The sequence below is a fragment of the Ochotona princeps genome, chromosome 22 (assembly GCF_030435755.1).
Source record: "Ochotona princeps isolate mOchPri1 chromosome 22, mOchPri1.hap1, whole genome shotgun sequence".
Lineage (NCBI taxonomy): Eukaryota > Metazoa > Chordata > Mammalia > Lagomorpha > Ochotonidae > Ochotona > Ochotona princeps.
The window spans coordinates 5,021,569-5,043,558 of NC_080853.1; the positions used below are offsets into that span (position 1 = coordinate 5,021,569).

The window sequence follows — 21,990 nt, forward strand, 5'->3', positions numbered from 1 at the left end:
CTTCTCTTTTTTAAAGTAACTGTTTTGTTTTTTATATGATTTGCAAAAAAAGTAAAGGACATTGCTGCAGAGGACATTGATGAAACATAACTGTTGCCATGGGATACACACCTCAGCAAGGTGGAGCAGAGCAGTCAGGGCTTAGGAGAGCCTTGGCTTCTCACTCCTGTCTGGAATTGCAGCCAGTTTCTCCTCCAAATAAATTTGCCTTGAAACCATTCTTCCTCAAGACATTTTCCCTACGCACTAAACAGAACCAATGACCCTAGTGGAACACGTGGTTTAAAATTCGCAGAGCTGTAGGGAAATTTAACTCGGTGATGGAGAAATGTCTTGCATCCTTCTTCTGAAAACTGAAATTGTTTTCAGAGACACTGGGATAAGCAAATGGCTTAACCAGCCCCCCAGATCTGCTACCCACATTGGAAGGAGTGAAGTTTTGGGAAGTCTAACCTCCACAGAGCTGCATCTGTACCTACTGTGCTGTGCCCATTCTACTCTTTCGTAGTGGTGGGTCCTAATTTGTCCAGACATAAGTCTTCCTGGCTGTGAAACTGGATAAAGATGGTCTCTCCCAGAGCCTTGTGGCTTGTGAAGTGCCAGTCAAGTGCAGGTGGTCGCTCTTTCTGTAACCCTGAGTGAGACAGGTGAAATGCCGTGATAACTGAGGCATCCACATCCATTTTCCTATAAAAGTATTCATTTGCTACAAGACAACTAGGGTCAAGCTTGATGAATGATTGGGTCAGTTTTTTTCTTCTAGTTATCTGTCTTGCATTATTGGAAACCACACAGTCTGCACAAAAGGATATACACGGTGAAATATGTGGGTGTGTAATGTGGTTTCCCAAGTGGCCTGATGCATGGCTCCAGCTGCTCATGCACCCAGACATTTCCCAGGCTCAGAAGGAGGCCCCAGCTGAACTCACTTCACTGATAAAATGTCATCTTCCTGCCCAGAGAGCGCAGGGATAGTTACTAGTGAATCTGGGTCTCAAAAGCAGGTGTGGTGAACAAAGACTTTTCACAACACCCACAAATAAACCTCTTTCCTACAAGTCTGGTTCCCACACCTTGCTGCTGTGACATCTCTTCTCTTGAAATGCTTCATTTGGGGGTTTTAAAGTCTGTACTGTTCATCCCATAGGCCCCAGACAACTTCTGGCTGCATTCCAGGCACAAAATCTTGTACATTTGTACTCTTGAGTCAACAGTCTTGAGTGATTGTAGCTGGGCTGTTACAGTTCCAATCTCTCCCAGTGTTGCCCAGTGAACTGCTTAATACCAAAAATTTCATTTGCCTGTGAGAATTGCCCTCCTGGGTGGCCATAGAAATTTTTGTGGGTGCTTCCACTAGGTTCCCAATACTGAATCGAAGGAGATTGGTTTGTGGGTGCTTCCACTAGGTTCCCAAGACTGAATCGAAGGAGATTGGTTTGTGGGTGCTTCCACTAGGTTCCCAAGACTGAATCGAAGGAGATTGGTTTGTGGGTGCTTCCACTAGGTTCCCAAGACTGAATCGAAGGAGATTGGTTTGTGGGTGCTTCCACTAGGTTCCCAAGACTGAATCGAAGGAGATTGGTTTGAGAAGTGAATGCCATTCAGCGGCAGAACTTGCCTTGACTCCAGCACATAAAAATAAATTGTGTGTCTGGAGGTATTTTCTTTTCTTTCCCTTGTAACAATACCAATTAGGTATTTTAATACTTTCAAGTAGGGACTGTGTTGTCTTTGTTTTTGGTTTTTTTAATTTCTCGTTTAAATATTTTAAGTCATGTAGATGGAGCTTAAATTTTTTTTTTTAATTTAGCAGAAAGATGTTGGGTTTTGTTTTTGCTTTTGTGGGGAGGTTGGTCTTTTGGCTTTTTTCTTTATTTGAGATGTGTATTCTGGGCTTTTGAAAAACATGAAAACCAATATGTACCTGAAGTTGACTGTGATTATACTGTTTAACAAATAGTCTTTGAGAATTCACAGAAGATAAACATCCACGTGATAGGATGTGAAACAAGAGTGATGAACCAGTAGTTCATTATTACAGTGTATTCATGCCTTTTTAAATAATGGGGGGGATGGTTTTGTTTAATCATAAAGCTCTAAGCTGTGACTGCTGTTGCCCACAAGGCATCCAAAGCAGAAATTGTGTGTGATGGACACGCCGGTCAGAAGACATCCGAGACTCAGGCCAAAGGCCCCAAGAAAAAGCAGCTGGATAGCCCCAGCCTAGGACTCGCCTTTAGGAAGTTCTTTAGGCATAAGGTCTGTATCTTGTTCACCAGGAAGGTAAAGAGGACCCTGGTCTTCACCACCAAGGAAGGTATTGCCCTACCTCTCCACTCCATGACAGTGACTAAGCTGCAAAAGCAGGGTTGAAATGATTAAACAAAAATGAAAGAAGATGTGATGACCTCCCCCACACTAAAAACCTCTCAGATTGCTTTCTCAGGGTGTGGACCAGGGTTCTGGGATTGTGCCGCTAACCTAGTGTTTCCCAGATGTTGGTCATCGCATACCACTGGCACCATGCCTATTAGCTGGTACTATTGTTAGTATTTTTATAGTGAAATTGATGACTATTTAAATATGCCTTTTAAAAATTTTTGTGCTATCATGTATGGATAACTAGAATCACTTTTTGTTAGAAGATGGAAACTATTAATATGGCTTACTTAAAAAAAGGTATTATGTTCCTGCTTCCTTGTTTGTGGCAAGTTCCGATTCAGTTTCCCTTCCTAGCTTTATTAAAAGGCAACTAGCCAATGGTAGGAAAATGTTAAAGAAATACCAGTACCAGACTAAAATTTTCCCCAGAATGTTATTAAAGCAGCTGAACAAGAAGTGGAAAGGAAAAGTATTTTCACTCTTTGAGTGTTATTTCATACCCTGTTTCTATGCAGTCTAAAATCATTTTTGATCTGCTAGTGGTATGCTTCCTCCACTCGGGGAAATACTCTTCTAACCTCAAGATAACAATTTTATCACTCTGTGGTCTGTTTCATCCATTACCCCTGTTAACTAAACTTACACTGAAACCAAGTCGAACCCCAGGAGGAGAAAACAATGAATGCAGGTAGCCAAAAGCCACATGCCTAACAAGTTAGAGCAACACCCACTTTCCTTTAGGGAACTGTTCTTTGGAAGGCTAAGACTTAAGTGTTCATCTGAAACCACCATTTAAAAGGATCCCTGAATTGGATCTGTATGCCTAAAAATTTGTGAAAAGTATGTACCACTCTCCACCAAGTTGAATGATTGTATTTAAACAAGTTCCTCAATAGTCCCAGGACCGTGTGTAGAAATAGAAGCTCCACAGACAGTTCTCACGGTGGAATCTATATTTATACAGATAAGTGATGTTAGGGAGATACCTGTCAATTTCCAAACAGGCTTATTTTGTCCCATAAAGAGAGAAGGTGGAAAAATAATGCATAGATACTGCAATGGGGGAAGGAACTTTCTGATGTCATGTAACTGAGAATGAGATGTAGTTTAGTAACTGCTAATGAGCCCTACATGGCTCTCATACAAGAGAATCTAGAAACTCCCATAGTTTCTAGATAGAAACCCATAGAAACTTCTATAAGTGGAAAGCCTTGAACATTTGTGAGACTTTTCCCTTCCATATCTGCATTTCATTATGATATTCATTTCATGCACTACAAAATTTCATATCTTGCCACCCAAGTCCATAAGTGGACCACCCAAGTTCAATATTATTATTCTTAGGACTTCCCAAAATCATTGGCTCCACATATTGCCTCTGCAGTTATTTTGAGGAGAAGACAGGATTCTGGGATACTACCAAGATGTGGAAGAAGCATTCTGTGACAGCGACACAGGGACTGTAGGCCTTGGCCTTGAGCTGTGTGGAAAATATTTTTATGTACAAAATTGTTTTCAATCCTCTTTTACGCAGAAGTTTGGTAGAATTCACTGGCCTGTTCCCCTTCATATAAGATAGTCTATTTCTTTCTAGATTATTCTGTTGTCTACAAAGGTCAGAAAATCAGGTCTATCAACAACCCTTGTAGTCTGATCAGACACAGTATAGTACTCAGCCTCGATTTCTCCAAAATGCTTGTAACCAAGAGCAGAAAAGGAAAGCTACAAGCAAATAGGATGGCTCCCAATTATGGCTAATCCCTGGGTTTACCTCTCTTCCTCTCCATGTTCTGTCCCCATGTGGTGAGGTTTGGAATTAATTAGTGGAGTAAGTTTATTATAAATCAGTGTCGGCTTTTCTTTGCTGAGTGGAAATCATTTTTTTCTTGGCTTTATCACACACAATGCCTTAGAGTCAAACTTTTACACACCTCCCCCAGCACCAGACAGGCAAGGCGCTGTTTTAGAGTTTTTTGCCATGCCCAGAAATGCCACTCTGACCGCTCAGGTTTCCCAGTCTCTATCCTCTCTTCCAGACAGCTGAGCAATTAGCAGCAGGCTCAGGAGGTTTCTAAGCCCTGCACACATTTACTGTTTTCAGCACTTGGTATAATGCTTCTTTCTTACTAACACCTGTTCTTTCCCACTCCCAAAGACTATAACAAGATGAAAACTTATTAAGAAGGTAAGATCATGTCCTGTGCAAATGTTCAAATCTAATACATCAGGATTCAATGGGTAAAGTTGTTAGATAAAGTAGAAAATAGCCAATCAATGCAATTTACAGAGGCATAAGAAATCAATTCTGAGTATAAATATAAATATGTCCCGTGCAATTTTGGGGATACACTTATTTCAGAAAATTATTTTTTGCTGATCTGAAATTCAATTTTAATGGTGTTAGCCTATTCGCATTTTGCTATTCGTGAGATGACCCCAGGAAACATGGTTAGCCTTTCTGTGATCCCCTTGGTGTCATGCTGGCAGAACCTCGAGGAATTTCTTTGAGAAGGTGGCGGGGCACAGGGAATGAGAGGTCTAACCTTGGTCTCCCTGGGATGCTGGTAGAGTTGGTGGGAAGGTAACGTGACGGGATCTGGTGTGAGTGTTCCTCCCTCTTTCAGTTATAACTGTGACTTACTTAGTTCATGGCGATTTTGCCCCAGACCTGATAGATCCTAGGAAAGTAACAATGACATTGCTACCTTCTAGGAGCATAAGGTCTAGCAAGGGAGCTAGACAGCCTACCGTTACACAAGCATGTTAGTCAGAATACATTGCTAAGGGTGTTACAGAGTCATGACCTCGTCAGGCTCCTCAAGTGTCTCCGAGTATTTTTCCATCACAAAGGGACCTTCCCCTGGTGAAGAAGAGAGTTGACCATTTGTCAGTGAAACTTATTTTTGTACATGCATTTCTCAGTCCTTTTCTTACTAGCTTCTCACCAAGGACCCCTTTCAGGCATTTCTTGCCCTGATTTTACCATCCCCAGTGGGATTTTAATATAACAATATACTGTGTATCTGTCTGTGTTCTGTGACTCTTTGAAGGTCATAGAGCATATTGGCATCTAATTTTTTTGTAACCCTTCAAAGAACAAAGGCAATATCACCCCCCAAGTCTCCCATCCGTGAATGACATTGAAAGTAGTGGGTATGGACACTTCCCTCCGTCGGTGGGAGTGAAAACACTCAAGTCTCTGGAGGAAGAATAATATCGAGCCCCTGTTAGTGCTTGAATTTAGACATCAGACCCTGTGGATTCAGTGTCAGTGCTCCTGCTTCATTAATGTGACCTTGGGAAAGGTAGTTAACCACCAAGCACCCACATTTTCTATGTTTAAAATGGGCTTGGTGATTGATTTTTTCCTTGCAGGACTATGGTTAGAATATTCATTACTTACAACAATTCTTGGCATGTTATCAAGTCAAATCACCTCTTGAGGAGCTGACAGTGGGCAAAGGGCCCTAGCATAGAGAGAAGGCTGAGGCTGGTGAGATAGCCATGTACCTGATTCATTAATCAACTGGAGCTGCCCCAGAGGAATCCTAGGCCAGGGGGCTTCTCCATAACCCCATGTGACTCTCGGTGAGTGGACCAAGTGGGTGTCAAGGACATCCTTGAGCTAGACAAACACTGCTGCAGCATGGCTGAAGCAAAACCAAACAGCAGGAGTTAAATTCACAGCACAGGGTCATTAAGTGATTGAGCCTCCACTGTGATGAGCTTGTCAGAATGGGATTAGCTTAAGAGAATTGGAACCCTTTCTGAGAAAGGGAGAATGAAGTTGGACTCAATCAACCATTTTTTTACTTTAAGAGGCAAACAGAAAGTGAGCTCATATTTGCTGGTTCACTCATACAACAGCCAGGATTGGGCCAGGAATGGAACGAAAAAGCCAAGAACTCAATCCATGGGTGGCAGGGACTTACCCACTTGAATCAATACCATTGCCTCCAAGGGTCTGCATTCCAGGAAGCTAGGAGTCAGGAATGAAGCTGGAAATGAAACTCAGGCACTCTGACATGCAAACTGAATGTCTTCATTGGCATCTTAATCACCGTAACTCCAAGTTCTAGGTCTAGAATGGACCTCTGAGCAAATGGAGATTTCCCTAGGAGGGCAGAAGGAGAGGTCAGCACAGGGAGATGGCCCCATTTGAACTCTCATGGCTTTGCTGCTTCCATCCTGGTTCTTAGATGCTCGCCCCATGTCCTCTTGAAAAGGGATACAAAGCAACTGTTTCCCTATGCAGAGAGTACCCTACTTCCCTCCCCTAGTTAATTTCCAGTCACCCTTCAGTCACCCTTCTCAATAAAGCCATCCATTTTGCTTTTTTTTTTGTTTTGTTTTTGGAAGTACCCAATCCCTTCCTTCTCGGGAGCACTTATCACAGCTGAAATTGTGTATTTATCATTTAGACTTAGTGTTTTTTCTTGTTCACATCATAGCTCATAGAAGGCCCTCAATGTGGGGGGTTTTTTTAAGAAAAAATAACAGCTTCTTGTGCTTTCTGGAAAAGAAATTAAGCAGCTTGGTTGGGGGCGGGGGAAGGTGCTTCTCCTTTCACCGGTCTCTTACAATTTAATTGTCACTTAGGAATAAAATACCACCAGGCATTCCTAACTCAGAACCTATAAGCTTTCTGTTAAATGCAGAGATTATTTTGAATTCCAACATCATGTTATTTTGCACACTTTTAGCTAGAACTAATGTTATTGCAGAGTTTACTATTCCATACTTTCTTTCTTTGTTATGATTTAAACTTCGAATTTGCTCAACAAGTGACTCCCTCTTAGTACTGAAAAATAAACTAAGGAAGATGTTGTGTCTTGCATTCAATAATAAAATTCACACTGTTTACAAATGCTCTTTGGCAAGACAATGTCCCATGAAAGGACACTTGACTGGAGCCAGAAGGATCCAAATTTGGGGGCAGATGGTGACCCTTGTTTAAGGTAGGACAGATCATAGCCTTTGGTTTCCATATCTATTAAAAAATTAGTATTGTGGCACAGCAAGCTAACTCACTGCCTGCAATGCCAAGGTCCCATGTGAATGCCAGATAATGTCCTGATTGCTCTGCTTCCAGTCCAGCTCCTTGCTAATATGTCTGGGAAAGCAGTGGAAAATGACCCAAATGCTTCGGCACATGTACTCACACAGGAGAACCAGATGAAATGCCTGGCTCCTGGCTTTGGCCCCAGCTGTTGCAGCCATCTGGGGCCTGAACCTGTGATTTGAAGATCTCTATCTCTGTATCTATCTCTATTTCTCTCTCCCCCCCCTGCATCTTTGTAGCTGTACCATCGAATAGATAAATCTTAAAGCAAAGAAGTCAAGCATCAAATGCTTCCCAGCACCAAAATATGAGATTTCCCACACTTATACACACTCCATTTCTCCTGGGAGAATTCCCCTCCTCTTTCAGGCAGACAGTACAGTCAGATAGGATTTTCTGGAAATTTAAAGGGGTTGAGTCACAAGTCCCTGGAGCCAAAATCATGAAAGGAAGACTTTTAGGATGGTTAGGTCAGGTCAGAGGGATCTGTGATGTTTAGGACTGATAATCATTCATGTCAACAAAAAAGTATGACTGTAATTCTCCCAACTCGTCTTGGATGCTGTGACTCGGGTGGCAGAGTGCAGATCAACAGACCCTCACAGGCACAGTCAGATGTCCTAGGATTGGGCTTCAGCACAGACGCCCCGCAGCAGGGCATGCAGTGGGGAGTTGATGATGGAGAGGGAGTTGGGGGAAGAACCTGGGCAGAATGAGTCACATTTGAAGACATTTTAGGAGTAGAGTATGGGTGTTGCCTCCAAGGGAGCCTTGTGGATCCGCTTCCAATTCACAACCTTTCCACCAAGTTCCATTCTAACCCACAGTGGTGACCTCCCACGGGGAACACAGGAGAAACTTCAGAACTTCTATTGCAATGATACTTACTTTAACCCCTCTTTAATTTCTAATCTCATTGTTATAATCTAATTAGAATAATACGTGTTTATGATATTTGCAAAATTGAATGTGCATATTTTGAAGGTGTATGACCAAAGAATTGGAACCATTGGTCTAAGGAAGAATTTCATATTCTAAAAGCAAAGTACCTCTTATGATTACCTTTGCTCCTAATGAGTTAGTTCCTTGAACGTAATCAATAAATACTTCCATTTTTTTTAAGTAAAATCCTTTGACTTTTTCTGAGGCTTTCAACACAAATCCACATTGACATAGAAATTTGAAAAAAAAACAATAAAGAACAAAACCGACAACATGATAATTCCTGCCCATATTTGAAAAAAAAATCTGGAGATCATTTTGACTCTTCCTTCTGTATTTTGAAATTGTAGGGTGCTGTTCAGTCACCCACCACCCCTGACCTCAAGTCAGACAAAGCAGACGCTGTGCCCTCCGAGACCCCGGGGCCAGCCAAGGGTGCTAAAGGCTGCAACCCTGCAACTCCCTCGCAGCCTGGGACCCCGCTGGAGACCATGAAGGACGGTGCCAGGGAGAAACCAGGGCCCACGGCCTTGCCTCTGGGGAAACTCTTTTGGAAAAAGGTGAGTCTGATTTTCAGCCTTTGTAGAGAACTTGGAACTGAGGTAACCCGAGAAATGATCTCTGTTGAGCCAGTGAATCCAACAATGCATGGAATCTGGGGTGCTTGCTCTTTCTTCTCCAAAATGACTCAACTGTTCCCGAGAGGAATCAAGAGTCCTATCGTGTTACCGAATATGTGTCTGTGATGAACAGGAAATGAACAAATAGACCTTTTCATTCTGTGAGTGACCTCCGGTTTGTGACAGGGGTGTGGGCTTTAGCAGCTTCGTTTTCCTGCTCAGATGGTTTGTCCCTGTGGCTTCCTCCTGCTCTCCTCCGAGCAAGCTCACCTGACGACATGAGCCGTATCTGGGTCGATCTCTGCTCCACGCCAGCAGATGCAATCACTCAGCCTGACCGGCCGTTCACTGCCCTTGGGCAAGCACAGCTGTGTCCTGCGCCGGGAAATCGGCCCCCAACTCTGGTATTTCCCCGCACTCTAGAATCAGATACCCGAGGAGTGCACACAGCCAGGAAGTAGGTGGGTGAGGCTGAGTCATTCCGTAGTCATCCTCGCCGCGCAGACTGGGCAGCCGCACCTGTGCAGAATCCTGGCCTGTTTCAAATGAAGTTGGGGTGAGGGGGTGGAAATGCACTGAGCTGGAAAAATCTAACGTGGGAACTTTACCAAATCACGCATGCCACTCGGTACGCCGCAGAGGCAGATAAAATGCAGATGTGTGCTGTGGGATCGTTTCTAGCTGTGTTCCTGAGTCTCCTTCCTGTTTGTTTTCTGCCACACAGAAGCCTTCCTTCTAGCTTCTTCCCCCGACCTAACCAGCTTTGATTTTTATAAACTTTGGATCATGTCAGCTGACGTTCTAGTCTGCTCCCCTTTCCTCCTCAACTGCCATGGCTTATTTTTAGAAGTCTTTTACTAGCAATTTTATGTAGAGAACAAGTTCTGCTTGAGCTACTTGCCTGTATTAGTGTTCAGGCAGATGACTTAGTTGATCCAAATTTGGACTTTTTTGGTTAAAGTTATTGACACACAGGGTCTTGCAAAAGACCCTGGCAAGTGCATATTAAATAAAAATTCTGCATGAGTTTTAAAATATTTTGCAACAGAATAAACTTATCTGTTCAAATTTTCATTTTCTGTACCTATTTAAAGTACCATACATATATAATATGTTCATATATAATGTATAGAATGTATATTCTAAAGGTATATTACAAAAAATACAGGTAGAACATTAAACTGAAAATTTAACATGAGTTTGCTCAAGGAAGACTAAATGACTAAATGTATTTAGTTTCAAAAGAAATCCAATTAAAAGGAAAATGTCACACAAGTAATGATAGTGATAGTGAGTAAATAATGATAAATTTGGGTCCTCCAAGAAGCAGATACCAAGACAAAATTGATAAGAAAAGATTATAGAACAAGAAGAAATGATAAATGTTTAAGGGGAAGGAAATACTAGCTGCCTGGATTTGATCATTAATTGCTGTGTAACTGTATCAGGGTCTCATGGTGTTCCTCCATAAACACATGCAATTGAGAAAAAAATAAGAAATTAAGAGATACATTGATAGGAAGTGTCTTTGAAGCATCCAGGGTCAAAGGGACTGACATCTTGGAGGAAGGGAGGGAGGGAGAAGGAGAGGAAGATGTGATGATGAGGCTGATGCTCAGAAAGTCTTGGTCCAACAAATGGGAAAGCTTGGAGTACAGGAGGCTGGTGCTGGGAGTCCCACACTGGACAGGAATGGAAGCTGTGCTTCCACGCACAGCATGCTCAGTCATGGTGGGAGACACTGGAGAGAGGAGGCTAGCACCAGCAACCCTGCCGTGGAGGCTGAGAGCAGGAGAGTCTTCAGCTATAGGTGACAGGAGGCACTGGCACAAACCAGCCACGCAGAAGCATGTGAGTAACTTTCACATTGCATTCAATTTGGAGTCAGGGTGATCTGATGTTGAGTCCCAGTCCACCTCCCTGAACCTGAGTTTCTTTGTTTATATAGTGCAGATAATAACAACGCCAAGGGTAAGAAATGAAGTGAGCAGTAAGTGCGTTATTGATGGTAAAACTGCTAACCCCACACCTGCTCCGAAAGTCGCGAGTGCATGACATTGCTGTCATTCATTCCTCTGGGCTTGGGAGTTGAGGGAGAAACCACAGCAACTGCTGTATCTTTCTCCACCATTCAGTTTGAGAAAGGCATTAAAACGCTGTCTTCAGAGGCTTCTTTTATACTTGGAATCTCTGAGGAACATGCTGTTTCCTGTTTGGAGTTCACACTATCTCCCACATACTCAAATGAAAAGACAACTTGGCCTTCATTTCCACAGTTGCAGAATCACTTTTATTTCCAATTCATTTGCATTGTGATGCAGCTTTATGTCTCTTGCAGAATATCAAAAAATCATCAGGTTCAGATACCTTACAAGCAAATCACTTGTCCCCAATCGGAAGGAAATGTTCCCTATGAAAGTACAATTTGAAAGTTTTCTGTGTCCAATGATATCACTTTCTTTTTTTAATTATTAGTTATTTTTATTTTTTAATTTTATTTTTTAGTAATGATTACATGGTGGATCAGGGTAGGAAGGATCAAGGTTTAGGGAAAATTGGGTGAACTCATTGCTTCCAAATTTGCTGTTTCTTCTTGTTGTTTCTGGGGGAAGGGGAGAGACAAAGGGGGAAACCACTGATGACTTTCCACACGTCCCAGTACCCAGGGATGAGGAACCGCCACCTCCTATCAACCCAGGGTTTCAGTGTGTACACATTCCGAGGGTTCTGTCCAAGTGGCTTGGATAGGTCTAAAATACTGCCAATTGTGCCAATTATTAATTATTTTTATTTTTGATCAATAATATCACTTTCATTGTGATTAATTCTGTGGATGAAAGAGTTTGTTTGAAATGTCAGGAGGATGGTAAGATTACCCTTGCTATTGTCAAACATACGGTTTTGCAAAGGGCTTGTATTCCAATGAGAAGCAAAATGTGGACTCTTCTGTTTTAATTAGATTGGCTGTATTTATGAAAGCACCTTTGTAAAGACTGTGAAAAATACTAGACAATGTTACTCATTTCACTAAGTAACCCCAATCTCTCTTTATTCCCTCTCTTTTAATTACAAAATCAAAAAAAGTTTAAGTTCATGAGTCTATCTGGACATCAGGAATGGATGTTTCCTGGAACAAGCTATCCGTATGAAAGTACATGTTATTTTGATTTATAGTCTTGAATGTTGAAGTATTTTTCTTTACTTAAAAGTAACCTTTCAGGAAATTAATTTCAAATTGTTTTGTGCTTTCGTCAAATTCTTAAAATCCAGCTACATTGGATAAACATGCCGTTATTTTTCTGGGTTAATTAGGTTGCTACTTGTTGTGATGTACTCTGCTTGTGAGAGGGTTGAGACAGATCATCTTGTTGATGACAGATCTTGCATAATAGAGTCAGGAAGATTGGGCTGAATAGGCATGAATCAGCTTTCTTGACCGCTCTGGGTCCCTATTTTCTCGTCTACAAAATAAAAGCTGTTGACCTCACAGCATTATGAAAAACCAATAACTCTGTGCAGACAGAGCCCCTGGGACCTTGCAAGTGCTTCCTGAATGATGGCATCATGGTCTGTTCATGTATGAACCATCCATGTCCGTGAGGAAATAGCCACGAACAGATTGTGATGCCAATGACACCTTGCGTACCAAAGCAGAATAAGACATTTGCTGGCATGGAAAGAGCCTAAGTCTGTTTGCTGGAACAGGCCTGAGTATTTGTGATTAATAAATGACATATTTGGAATTTCTTCCAACAGTTCCCATCCTGTTTTCCCGTGAGGGAGACAGATCGCTGTGGTGGGAAAGTGTCGTGTGCTCTGAAGCCGCAGAGACACTTCCCCACGTCTCAGTCTAGTTACTGGCTCTTGAATTTTAGCAGATCACTCAAACCCTGGAGGCTTAGCTTCTTCAGCTCTGAAACTGAGCAATGATATTCACTTTTCATAATTATTGGAAGAAATGAGTTTTGTTTAAATGAGACTGTGAAATGAGTGGTATTCAGAGGTGACACTCATATTCCAAAAACCTGGAGTTTGCAATCCAGTGTTCATGTTTACGGTCCAGGTGGCAAATGCTTTTGTGTTCATGATCCATGTAGGTCAAAACAGACTTGGAGAACTTAAAAATCCCTCTGAGTCATCAGGGCTGTTTGCTTTAGATGTGGACTTTTACAGTTTCCCTCTGGGAATTCTGGTTAAGAAAAGTCTTGGCACATAGTTGAACAATTTCAGAATGTCTTGAAAAAGTGGGCTGAAAAAAATCTGGATTTGACCGAAAAGGTCTTAAGGCTACTGTGAAATCAGTGAACTCAGAAAAGCTGTCATATGATCAAAATGATACTCCCACAAAACATGCCAACAACTGGACACCTGCGGTCTTCAGTGCTACCAGGTGCAAGTATCTTGAAAATGTTTTCTTTTAAGAAGCTAATGTGCTCTTCAAAGGAGAGGAATCTTGTTCAAACACAAGTGCTCTGTGGCTTCTTATGCTTGGCCACATAATGGCCACGTAACTTCTTGTGGATTTCTGATGTTGGTTGCGAACTGAAGGAGCATCTCTCACTTCCTGACTGCATGGGAAGCACGAGGACTAAGAAATCAGTTTCAGTGCGTGGAGACCAAGCCACACTGCAGGACCTTTCTGTTCTTGTCATGTTTGTGCTGAAGGGCATCACTTTGCCCGCTGTGCCATCTTGCCCTTTGAGTTTGCACTCCCCTTCCCTTGTGTGGAAAGATCAAATCACCTTTCCTCCTTTCAGACATTGTCCACCACAGTGGCCTCGTTGACAGTGGGCTAGAGTCTGGTGCTCCTGGACTGCTGACTTCTCTGATCACAGGTGTCTGCTACGTGGGAAACACTTGCAGCAAAGGGAGAGGAAATTGCCTGCATATGTCATTGTGCTCAGAGGATGGGAACCATGCTGGCTACAAATACGGATCAAACATGCGATCCAGGGTTGCCTCTAAGATCTGCCTTCCCGGGATGCCATCATTCAGCTTCCCAGGAAGGCAGAGCCATGCTTCACACCTCAAAGAGAAGGATGACTTTAGAATAGGAGCAAAGGTTTGCTATATGTCAGGCAGAAGTTTAGAAGTGAAGGGAGCTCTGCTTCTGTTTTGAGTATTGACTTAACACATTCACATTAAGCTCCTAACCCACTGCTTCACATGCAGCGTGACGATATGGGTTACTACTGCTATTATTATAATTATTATCTTTTTCGGTTTTACTGTTGCTTCTACTGTTTACTGTGGCTTGTAATGCATGCTGATCACATGGAAGGATGCAAACCAAGAGAGACTATTTACTAAGGAATGAAGCACATGGCATGAAGCTCTATTTAGAAAGGTTCCTGGAATCTGATCTTAGCCCTATCTATTCAAACTTTATGTCAGTAACTTGGCAAATGACGTCAAAAGCCCACTTACCAAGACTGCAAACTGGGCAGATGCATTAATACTGCCCAAAATATAAATGACAAAAATCTCAAAACATAAACACAATGGGCTGTGTTTAGTGAGGTTATGTTACAAAGGTCAGTATTTGTCACTGTAAGGAATCAAGAAGATTTTAACTGAAATGCACGTTATCCGTTAACCAATTCCAACCTGAGAATGGTGTGTAACCTGTCAACAGTGTTTACGATGTTTGTTTACAAGGTGCTCAGGAGCAAATATACATCTCTTAGTGGAATTAAGGACATTTCAAAACCAACATAGATTAGTAAAATTTTTAAAGTAGGTCAAAAGGCATAGACCACGTCTTAGCATTGCCAAAACTTATTACCCTAGAGATGGGCCTTTGGCCTTGGAATTAAAACACCTGCATCCCACGTTGGCATACTTGGGTTCCATGCGCAGCTTTGGTTGTACTCTACATTCCTCTAGTGCGTAGCCAGGGAGGGAGCAGTGATGGCTCAGGTAACTCCCGGGTTGTATGCCTAGCTGCCAACTTTGGCCCCAGTGGGGAACTGTTGTGAACATTTAGGGAGTGAACCAGCAGGTGGGAGTTCTCTCTCTTCTTGCTTTCTCTCTCCTTCTTGTTCTTTTTGCTTCTCAAGTGAATAAGCAATAAAACTTAAATTTCTGTCATTAATTAAATACACAGCATGTGCAGGTACTACATATACAAAATAAATAGCAACAATTTTCATAGACTAAGACATAAACTAATCTATGGCCCCACTTTTAAAGTTTCTTTTGAAAGAATATTTGAAGTTTCCTTTAAAGCATATTTCATGAAAAAAATAGCTCTAAGAAAAATATAAAATAAATACAGGTAATAAATGGACGAATCAAGGGTGGGAAAAATGTGTGGAAGGTGTTGTGATGTAGTGGCTCAAACCACCACTTGGTGAGCCAGCATTCCATACTGAGTGCTTTGGATTGAGTCCTGGGTCTGTTTCCGATCCAGCTAGCTACTGATGTGCCTGGGCGGCAGCAAATCATGGTTTCATTGCTTGGATCCCTGCCATCCATGTGCAAAACCCAAATGGAGTTCCTGGACCCTGGCTTTGTCCTGTCCCAGACCCAGGTGTCCAGGTCATGTAGGAGCTAAACCTGTGGGTGAAAGATTACTGTCATTCTGTCTCTCTGTTCTCTCCCTCCCTCCCATCTTTTCCCTCTCCGTCTTAGCCTCCCTTCTCTCCCCTTTCCTTTCCCCTCTCCCTATCATTCTCTCTGTTTCTCTGCCTTTAAAAAAAAAAACTAAAAAAAATTTAAAATAAAACCATGGCATGAAAATTAGTGCAATTTGAAAGATATTCAGTTGAACTAGTCCCTAACCTAAGAAATGCTTTCCTGAATAGTATGACTTTTAAAAAAAAATCGCAACTCCTTCCGAAGATCTGAAAGTCTGAAACATGATGAAGATCAAAAGGGCATCGATGTGCAAGAGTAGGTCCTCTTCTCATTGCCATCGCCTACACAGTTCGCAGCCTCCTCTGGAACACAGTGACCCAGTGGCCAAGAACTCTGGAGACAAATGAAACACACGCACATACAAACTACGGTCAACTGGGAGAAGAGAGTTTGAAGATGTAAATGTGATTTATTCTTAAATAAATACTGTCAGATGTAGCATTGACTGGCTTGTGAAACTTGAGTGGACCAGACTGGATGGGGTCTGCCTTTTAAAATAGCATTCGATTCTTTTCCTATTCATACTATTATGTAACATTTGACCGTTCCCAGAGAAAAACAGCATAATTCCAGGATGGCAGCACTACTTGCAAATTCCTTCTGAATGTGCTGTTTTCCTGACAGAAGCTTCCAGAAATGCTCCAGTCCTTTCTGGGATTGTACCAAGGGAAACCTAAGTATGGGAAGAAGGTGAACAGAAGCAAACGGTCCAAGTTTCAAGTCTTGTCTGGAGAAAGAGCCAACAAACAAAGGAATTCACGTGGCTGCCTACAAAGGCACTTCAGTCCTTAAGGTCATCAGGAAGAAGGTCTTAGAACTTTTTCCACCACTTCCTCCCTGTTGCTCCGAACAGATGACTACATCTCATCATCCCTCTACTTCATGTGATATAAACCAGGACCACAAAACTTAACCATCTGGGGATACTTTAAGCTGGGTCTTTCATGCAAAGTGCCTCGTTCAAAAACAAAAACAAACACTTGTAAATATCATGTCTCTTCTTCTCCTGCTAGCTGACTTGAAGGGGCAAAAAAGCAGAGCTAGATAACAAAATGGAGAAAGGGAAGAGTTTTGAAACCTGGAATCGCGGAGAAGGGGAACAGAAAGTCTTTAAACACCCTGAAACTACTTACGAAGTATTTTATGTTCATTTTCCTGAGGTCAAGTGCATGAGTCTCAAAGTGATTTTTAACCGCTGTCACCATCTCCCCTTCAGCGTCTACCAAACAGTGAAGGAAAGGTGACCTCCAGTGTCAGAGCTTGGCTGAGCACTGTCCGAGGTTTTGGCTTTTGCTAGAACCTGGATACCTGCTCTCTTACTTGGGGCAGACTCTACATGTCAGAATTCTTCCGGAATTAAAGCCGTATTGGAACATGGCCATCAGCTCTCTGCCGCTTGATGGAAGTTTCTTTGTGAAACTGAACGGTGGCCATGATCAAAGTGGCCAGGCTTGGGGCAGGTGTTAGACTGAGCTGTGGTCAAGATAAGACTGAGGGCCCCTAACATCACAGTGCCTGCTTACTCTTTAAGGATGGTGGAAGGAATTTCTCTGGACTCTTACCAGAATTTTCCTGAGCATGACATTGTTTTTACCCAGCAGTGACTGTGTGCTGAGTGATTGATCTTCCACTCTCTCATCAACTAGTAGAAAATGCAAAGGCCGTTGCCAAGGCTTTGTGGACTGTGTTCCTTTCAAGTGCTCCCTTTGTATCCTGGCTGTGTCTGTATGTTTATTTTCTTTTTGTTGCATTTTAAACTATGTAATATATTTACATTCTCTGGTGATACTAGCTACATTTGTGTAAGCTTCTTCCTCCAAGTTCTTTTGGAACAACATCTAAGTAAGAAATTCTGTGACCAAAAATTGTACCACCAGGCTGTTAGTCCAATTGGCCCTTTGCTGTGATGTACCGTTCTATTATGGATAATACGTTGACTCTCAACTTTTGTTTTTATCTTCCTTTAGTCGATAAGAGAGGATTCAGTCCCCACAGTGTCCCCAGGTGCAGAGGAGAATGTAAGTGATGCATCACATGCCAGAATCATTCCATTCCCATCCTGTGTGTGGGGCCACTGGGCATCTCCAGCTCTTGCATGCTCCAAGTGATGGATCTGGCGTAGACTCTTTCAGTCTTTGCCAAGACCAGGGACCAGAGGGGGAACCTTTGGGTGAGCTCATGGACCTCTCATATAGAATCAATATGAAATGAATATAAAACTAGAGTACAGAGTTTCATAAGTTGTCACCACTGAAGGACTGAAAGAGTCTACTCAGTTCAAGCACAGTTTCGCTTCCAAGAGGGGTGCTATGCCTTCTGTTCTACTCCACGCCGGTTGCTGGCTCACTTTTATTTCCATGGCAACCCAATTTCTTACTAACTTTGGCCAGGACCCAGGTCACAGAGTTTCATCAGGCATGAGAACGTCTTGCAGCCATCAATGTTGAGACCCTCGGTCTTGAAAGGGCTGACTCTGTGGGTCTACACCTGCTAGACGGGATATCACCTGTCTGGCCTTTCAACTTTGGGATGGATGATCAGACCATGTCTGAAGGGATGAAACAATATAGAAATTCTTTCTTTCCATGATATAAAATTTGAGGCAAAAAGTGAAACATGTGACTGAAATGCATATTGTCTATGCTAAATGGATATCTTCAAGCGTTGACTATCATATCCCATTATGAAATCAAACAAGCAGATTTAATTCTAAAAATATGCCACAGATCTAATTTTAATTATTTTCCATTGTACCCAAAATTAAAATGTGCAGATGCAGTCATACAAAATAGGGAAGGACATATTCCGAAGTCCTGGCCTGGAATGAAATCAGACAACTCTCCAAGTAAAAATTGAATTCTTATGTTGGTGTATGCTAATCCAGTCCTAACTCAGCCCAAAGTTTTTGGCTTAATGCACTAGATGTTACTGGGTTTTCCTTGGCTCCCGAGAGCCAGTTTCTTGGCCTGATTTCAAAGGTAATGGCACTCCCTAACTTCTCCCCCGACTCCCTGGTTTCTTTGTTTTTTTTTTTTTTTCAATCTACTAAAATAGTTATGCCTTGGAATGGGGCCTATGGTGCTAAAGTAATGAATTGACACCTCTGAACATTTGGAAAGCCCAGGAAGGCAACTATGGATATTCAAATAAGATTGATTTGAAAAGTTTGGTGTATTACATCAATAATGTTTCCTCAAGTCCTTCTGAACTAAACAGAATTCACTGCTTTGAAGAGTTCTTTGCCCAGGGACAGCAGTCAAGCCCTGTTGCAGTCTGTTCCAGGAGGGATTTCCCAGTCTCCCCACCTTTCTCCTTTCTCAGTTGTGGGCAGGGTTTGTAACTTCTGTTCCCGAAGAATCTGACCATGATTAGTCTCAATTAGCAAGCCCACTCTGCGCCAATAATTAGTCTAGGGGTGGGGGCATGACTTAGTTCCAGCCAGTGAAATCTGTGGGTACTGAGACAGGGCACTGAAATACAAAAATTATTTTGTATAAAATCTTTTGTTTTGAACTTCCTCTTCTAAGAACATCGAGAGTGTGGTGCCTGGATCTCGAGCAGCTAGTTTGTGGCCATGAGGTAATGAATAAAAGGATAAAAATACAACACATCAAGATGGCAGAACTACAGGACAGAAAAAGATGAAAGTTCCTAGAGACGTTATGGACTCATTGAACCAATCCCAGAACTTCCTGCCTTAGAACTTGTTGTTCCATGTTCTTATTGGTCAGAGCAAGGCATGCTAGGGATTCCGTTTCTGGGAGAAATGACATCATCAGTGAGATGGGTACTTAACTATACACTTTGACTGAGTTATTCAATTGTTTAGACTCATCAGCCTTAAAATGAGAATAATGTCATCTTTCCTGACTTGTCTTTGTAACTGTTTCCTGCAGTTGTATTTTTTTAATAATAGCATTCATCATGCCAGACATAGTAAGAGGTGGTTGTTAGAATAAGCATCTTAAAATAATGGACATGTACATGGTAAGTGATTTCATATAGGGAGGAAATAGCTCTAATAATAACAAAAATAACGACTGATAGCACTAACTGAGTACTGGCAGTGTGTCGACACAGTTCTCAGAACTTCACTCACATTCGCCCCATGTAATCTTCAGAACAGCTTTCTGATATGTATCGTATCCCCATGGAGAGCAAAGTACAGGGACCCCACACTGCAGCATTCTCAGCCATAGTTGTAAGATGTAGCCCTAGGGAGGGGCTCCCAAGCTGTGCCTGCTGCCTCAGATGGCTTCACAGACAGGCTTGTTCCAAGGGCTGATGGCTGTTTTTCAGAAACATCGTGGCATTCAGTCAGGCCTAGATGTGACCACCCACTTCCATGTGTGATCATCATGCCCCATCTCTAACTTGACTCTAATATTAGGCTTGCTTCCTGAAAATAGGCCAGGATCAAAATTCTGCATCCTAGCCACAGAAACTTTGTCACAGCATTTGTTTGACCAATCCAGTGTTTGCATTTTTAATGTCTTCTGACTGGACGACATGACTTCAGCCCTCCCCATCTCTGGACACTTGTGAGTTTGTAACTCCCCAGTTTAGCTCTTTGTGGATGAAGAAGAAACATTGGAAATCATGCCAGTGTGTTAAGGAATGCCTGATGGGATGGACTGCTGTGACTTAGCTGCCACATTTCTGTGGTATTCTGCATCCTGATTTTTCCCTGCCTCTGCTGACAGTGTAGAGACTAAGTGTTCTTATTTTGGAAAAACTGGGTCATTTGCAAGCCAGCAGGATATTTTGTATGATGGAAAGCAAACGGTTTCTTTTCTGGGGTGCTTGTCTTCTTGGAAGAATGAAAGAATTGTTGGTGCTGTGGTGAGGAAGGAGCTCCTGCCTGTGCCTTTTTCCACTCCCATGTCAGCTAGGTGCCAGTGGCTCAGAAACTGGCTACTTCAGAGCCATTAGACAGTGTGAGCTTTGCTTCTTTAAGATGTGCCTGTGTGGGACCGGCCTGTGATTTCAAGCCCACAGTTACTGTCTGGCTGGGGGAGGGCAGCCAGGAGCTCTCTTTATGAAACGTATTTGGGGGAACGTTCTTTTCACTCTCTCGTTACCTGGCAAAATAATCCAGATGGCGGTGTGTGACGCACCAGTAGAGGTTCCAAAGTCGGAGGAAGTAGAGCCAGCCTTGCAAACAGTGGATCTCAATGAAGAAGAGGTTCCGCCGGAAGACACAGAAGTTAAGAGAGAAGAAAGGAAGCCACCACAAAGCTCCTTCATGGCGTTTCTCAGACAAATGGTAAGCCACATGTATTCAGTGCAGGGAAGCTGCAGTACCTGGCTCAGCTCTCAGAATACTGGCCCTAGCACAGCTGGTAGGAAATGAAATTGTAGGTGGTTCCCATGGACCATGAATGTGGTGTGCAGGCTGCGCTGAGAAAGTTCCCTTTCGTCTTTTGATTTCAGTCATAGATAAAAACCATTAATTTCTAATATTCATTAACCACTACTGACTCTTGCTAACAAGGAAGAATGGACTTTGATTTCCAAACTTTAGCAGACAGCGGCATTTATCTAAAAGGTGTTATTTCGCTTTCTTTTTCATTGCATTTTTTTGTAAATGATGTGAACTTTTCTTTGGAAACACATTTATTTACATGGAGAACAGGAGGCATTTTGAGGAATTAAGAATGAAATATGTATATATGGTTATGTGCCAATGGAATGAAAATTCTGATGGTAACATGTGAGTGACACTGATTTGGACAAAACTGATGATAGAACTCTCAAGGAAAAAGCAAATAATGTTCCTCAATGAATAAGTATTTATAACTCAGCTGGTGAATATCTCGTGCTTTTAGCTCTTGTAGAAAGAACGTGAGCAGACATGTTCTGGTGCCTATGAAACTGTGCACATTAAATATTTAGACAGAAACTTGAGTCATGAAATGGAGCAAAACCAAATCAGCTGGGAAGGAAACACGAAAAGTTGTGTCAAAGGTCATCAGTTTAATTCTCTTTTAATGAAAAACAAGGATCTCATTGTAGTGTGCTTGGGTTTTGGGGAGTATTGAGAAATGAAGCCTTTGAGAAAGTACCGCTCTAATTTCACAGGCTCTACCCTGTTAAGGAATTCTTTCTGGTACATAAAACAAAATGAAACAGAACAAAGCCCAGCTAAAGCTCTTGCCAGTGGGAGTTGAAGCATATTACAAATAATTCTGATAGAGCTGTTAACAGGAATCATTTTCTTTTCCTACTAGGCAGTCATGGAGTAATCCTGGACAGCCTCTACTGAATGGCTCAGACCCCAACCATGCTACTGGCTAGTTTACACCGGGATTTGGGGCTGAAAGAGGAATCACAATTTGAGACTTT

The 21,990-nt window shown here is 42.2% G+C and overlaps 1 protein-coding gene across 1 annotated transcript in view; it reads left to right on the forward strand.

Annotated features, from left to right (window-relative positions):
* BCAS1 (brain enriched myelin associated protein 1) overlaps positions 1-21,990 on the forward strand; it is a 76,072-nt gene that overhangs the window by 35,074 nt on the left and 19,008 nt on the right. The window contains exons 8-11 of the mRNA XM_058679878.1: positions 2,125-2,259; positions 8,737-8,946; positions 17,613-17,663; positions 20,744-20,911. Of these exons, the coding sequence (XP_058535861.1) occupies positions 2,125-2,259; positions 8,737-8,946; positions 17,613-17,663; positions 20,744-20,911 (564 nt within the window). The remainder of the gene's footprint in view (positions 1-2,124; positions 2,260-8,736; positions 8,947-17,612; positions 17,664-20,743; positions 20,912-21,990) is intronic.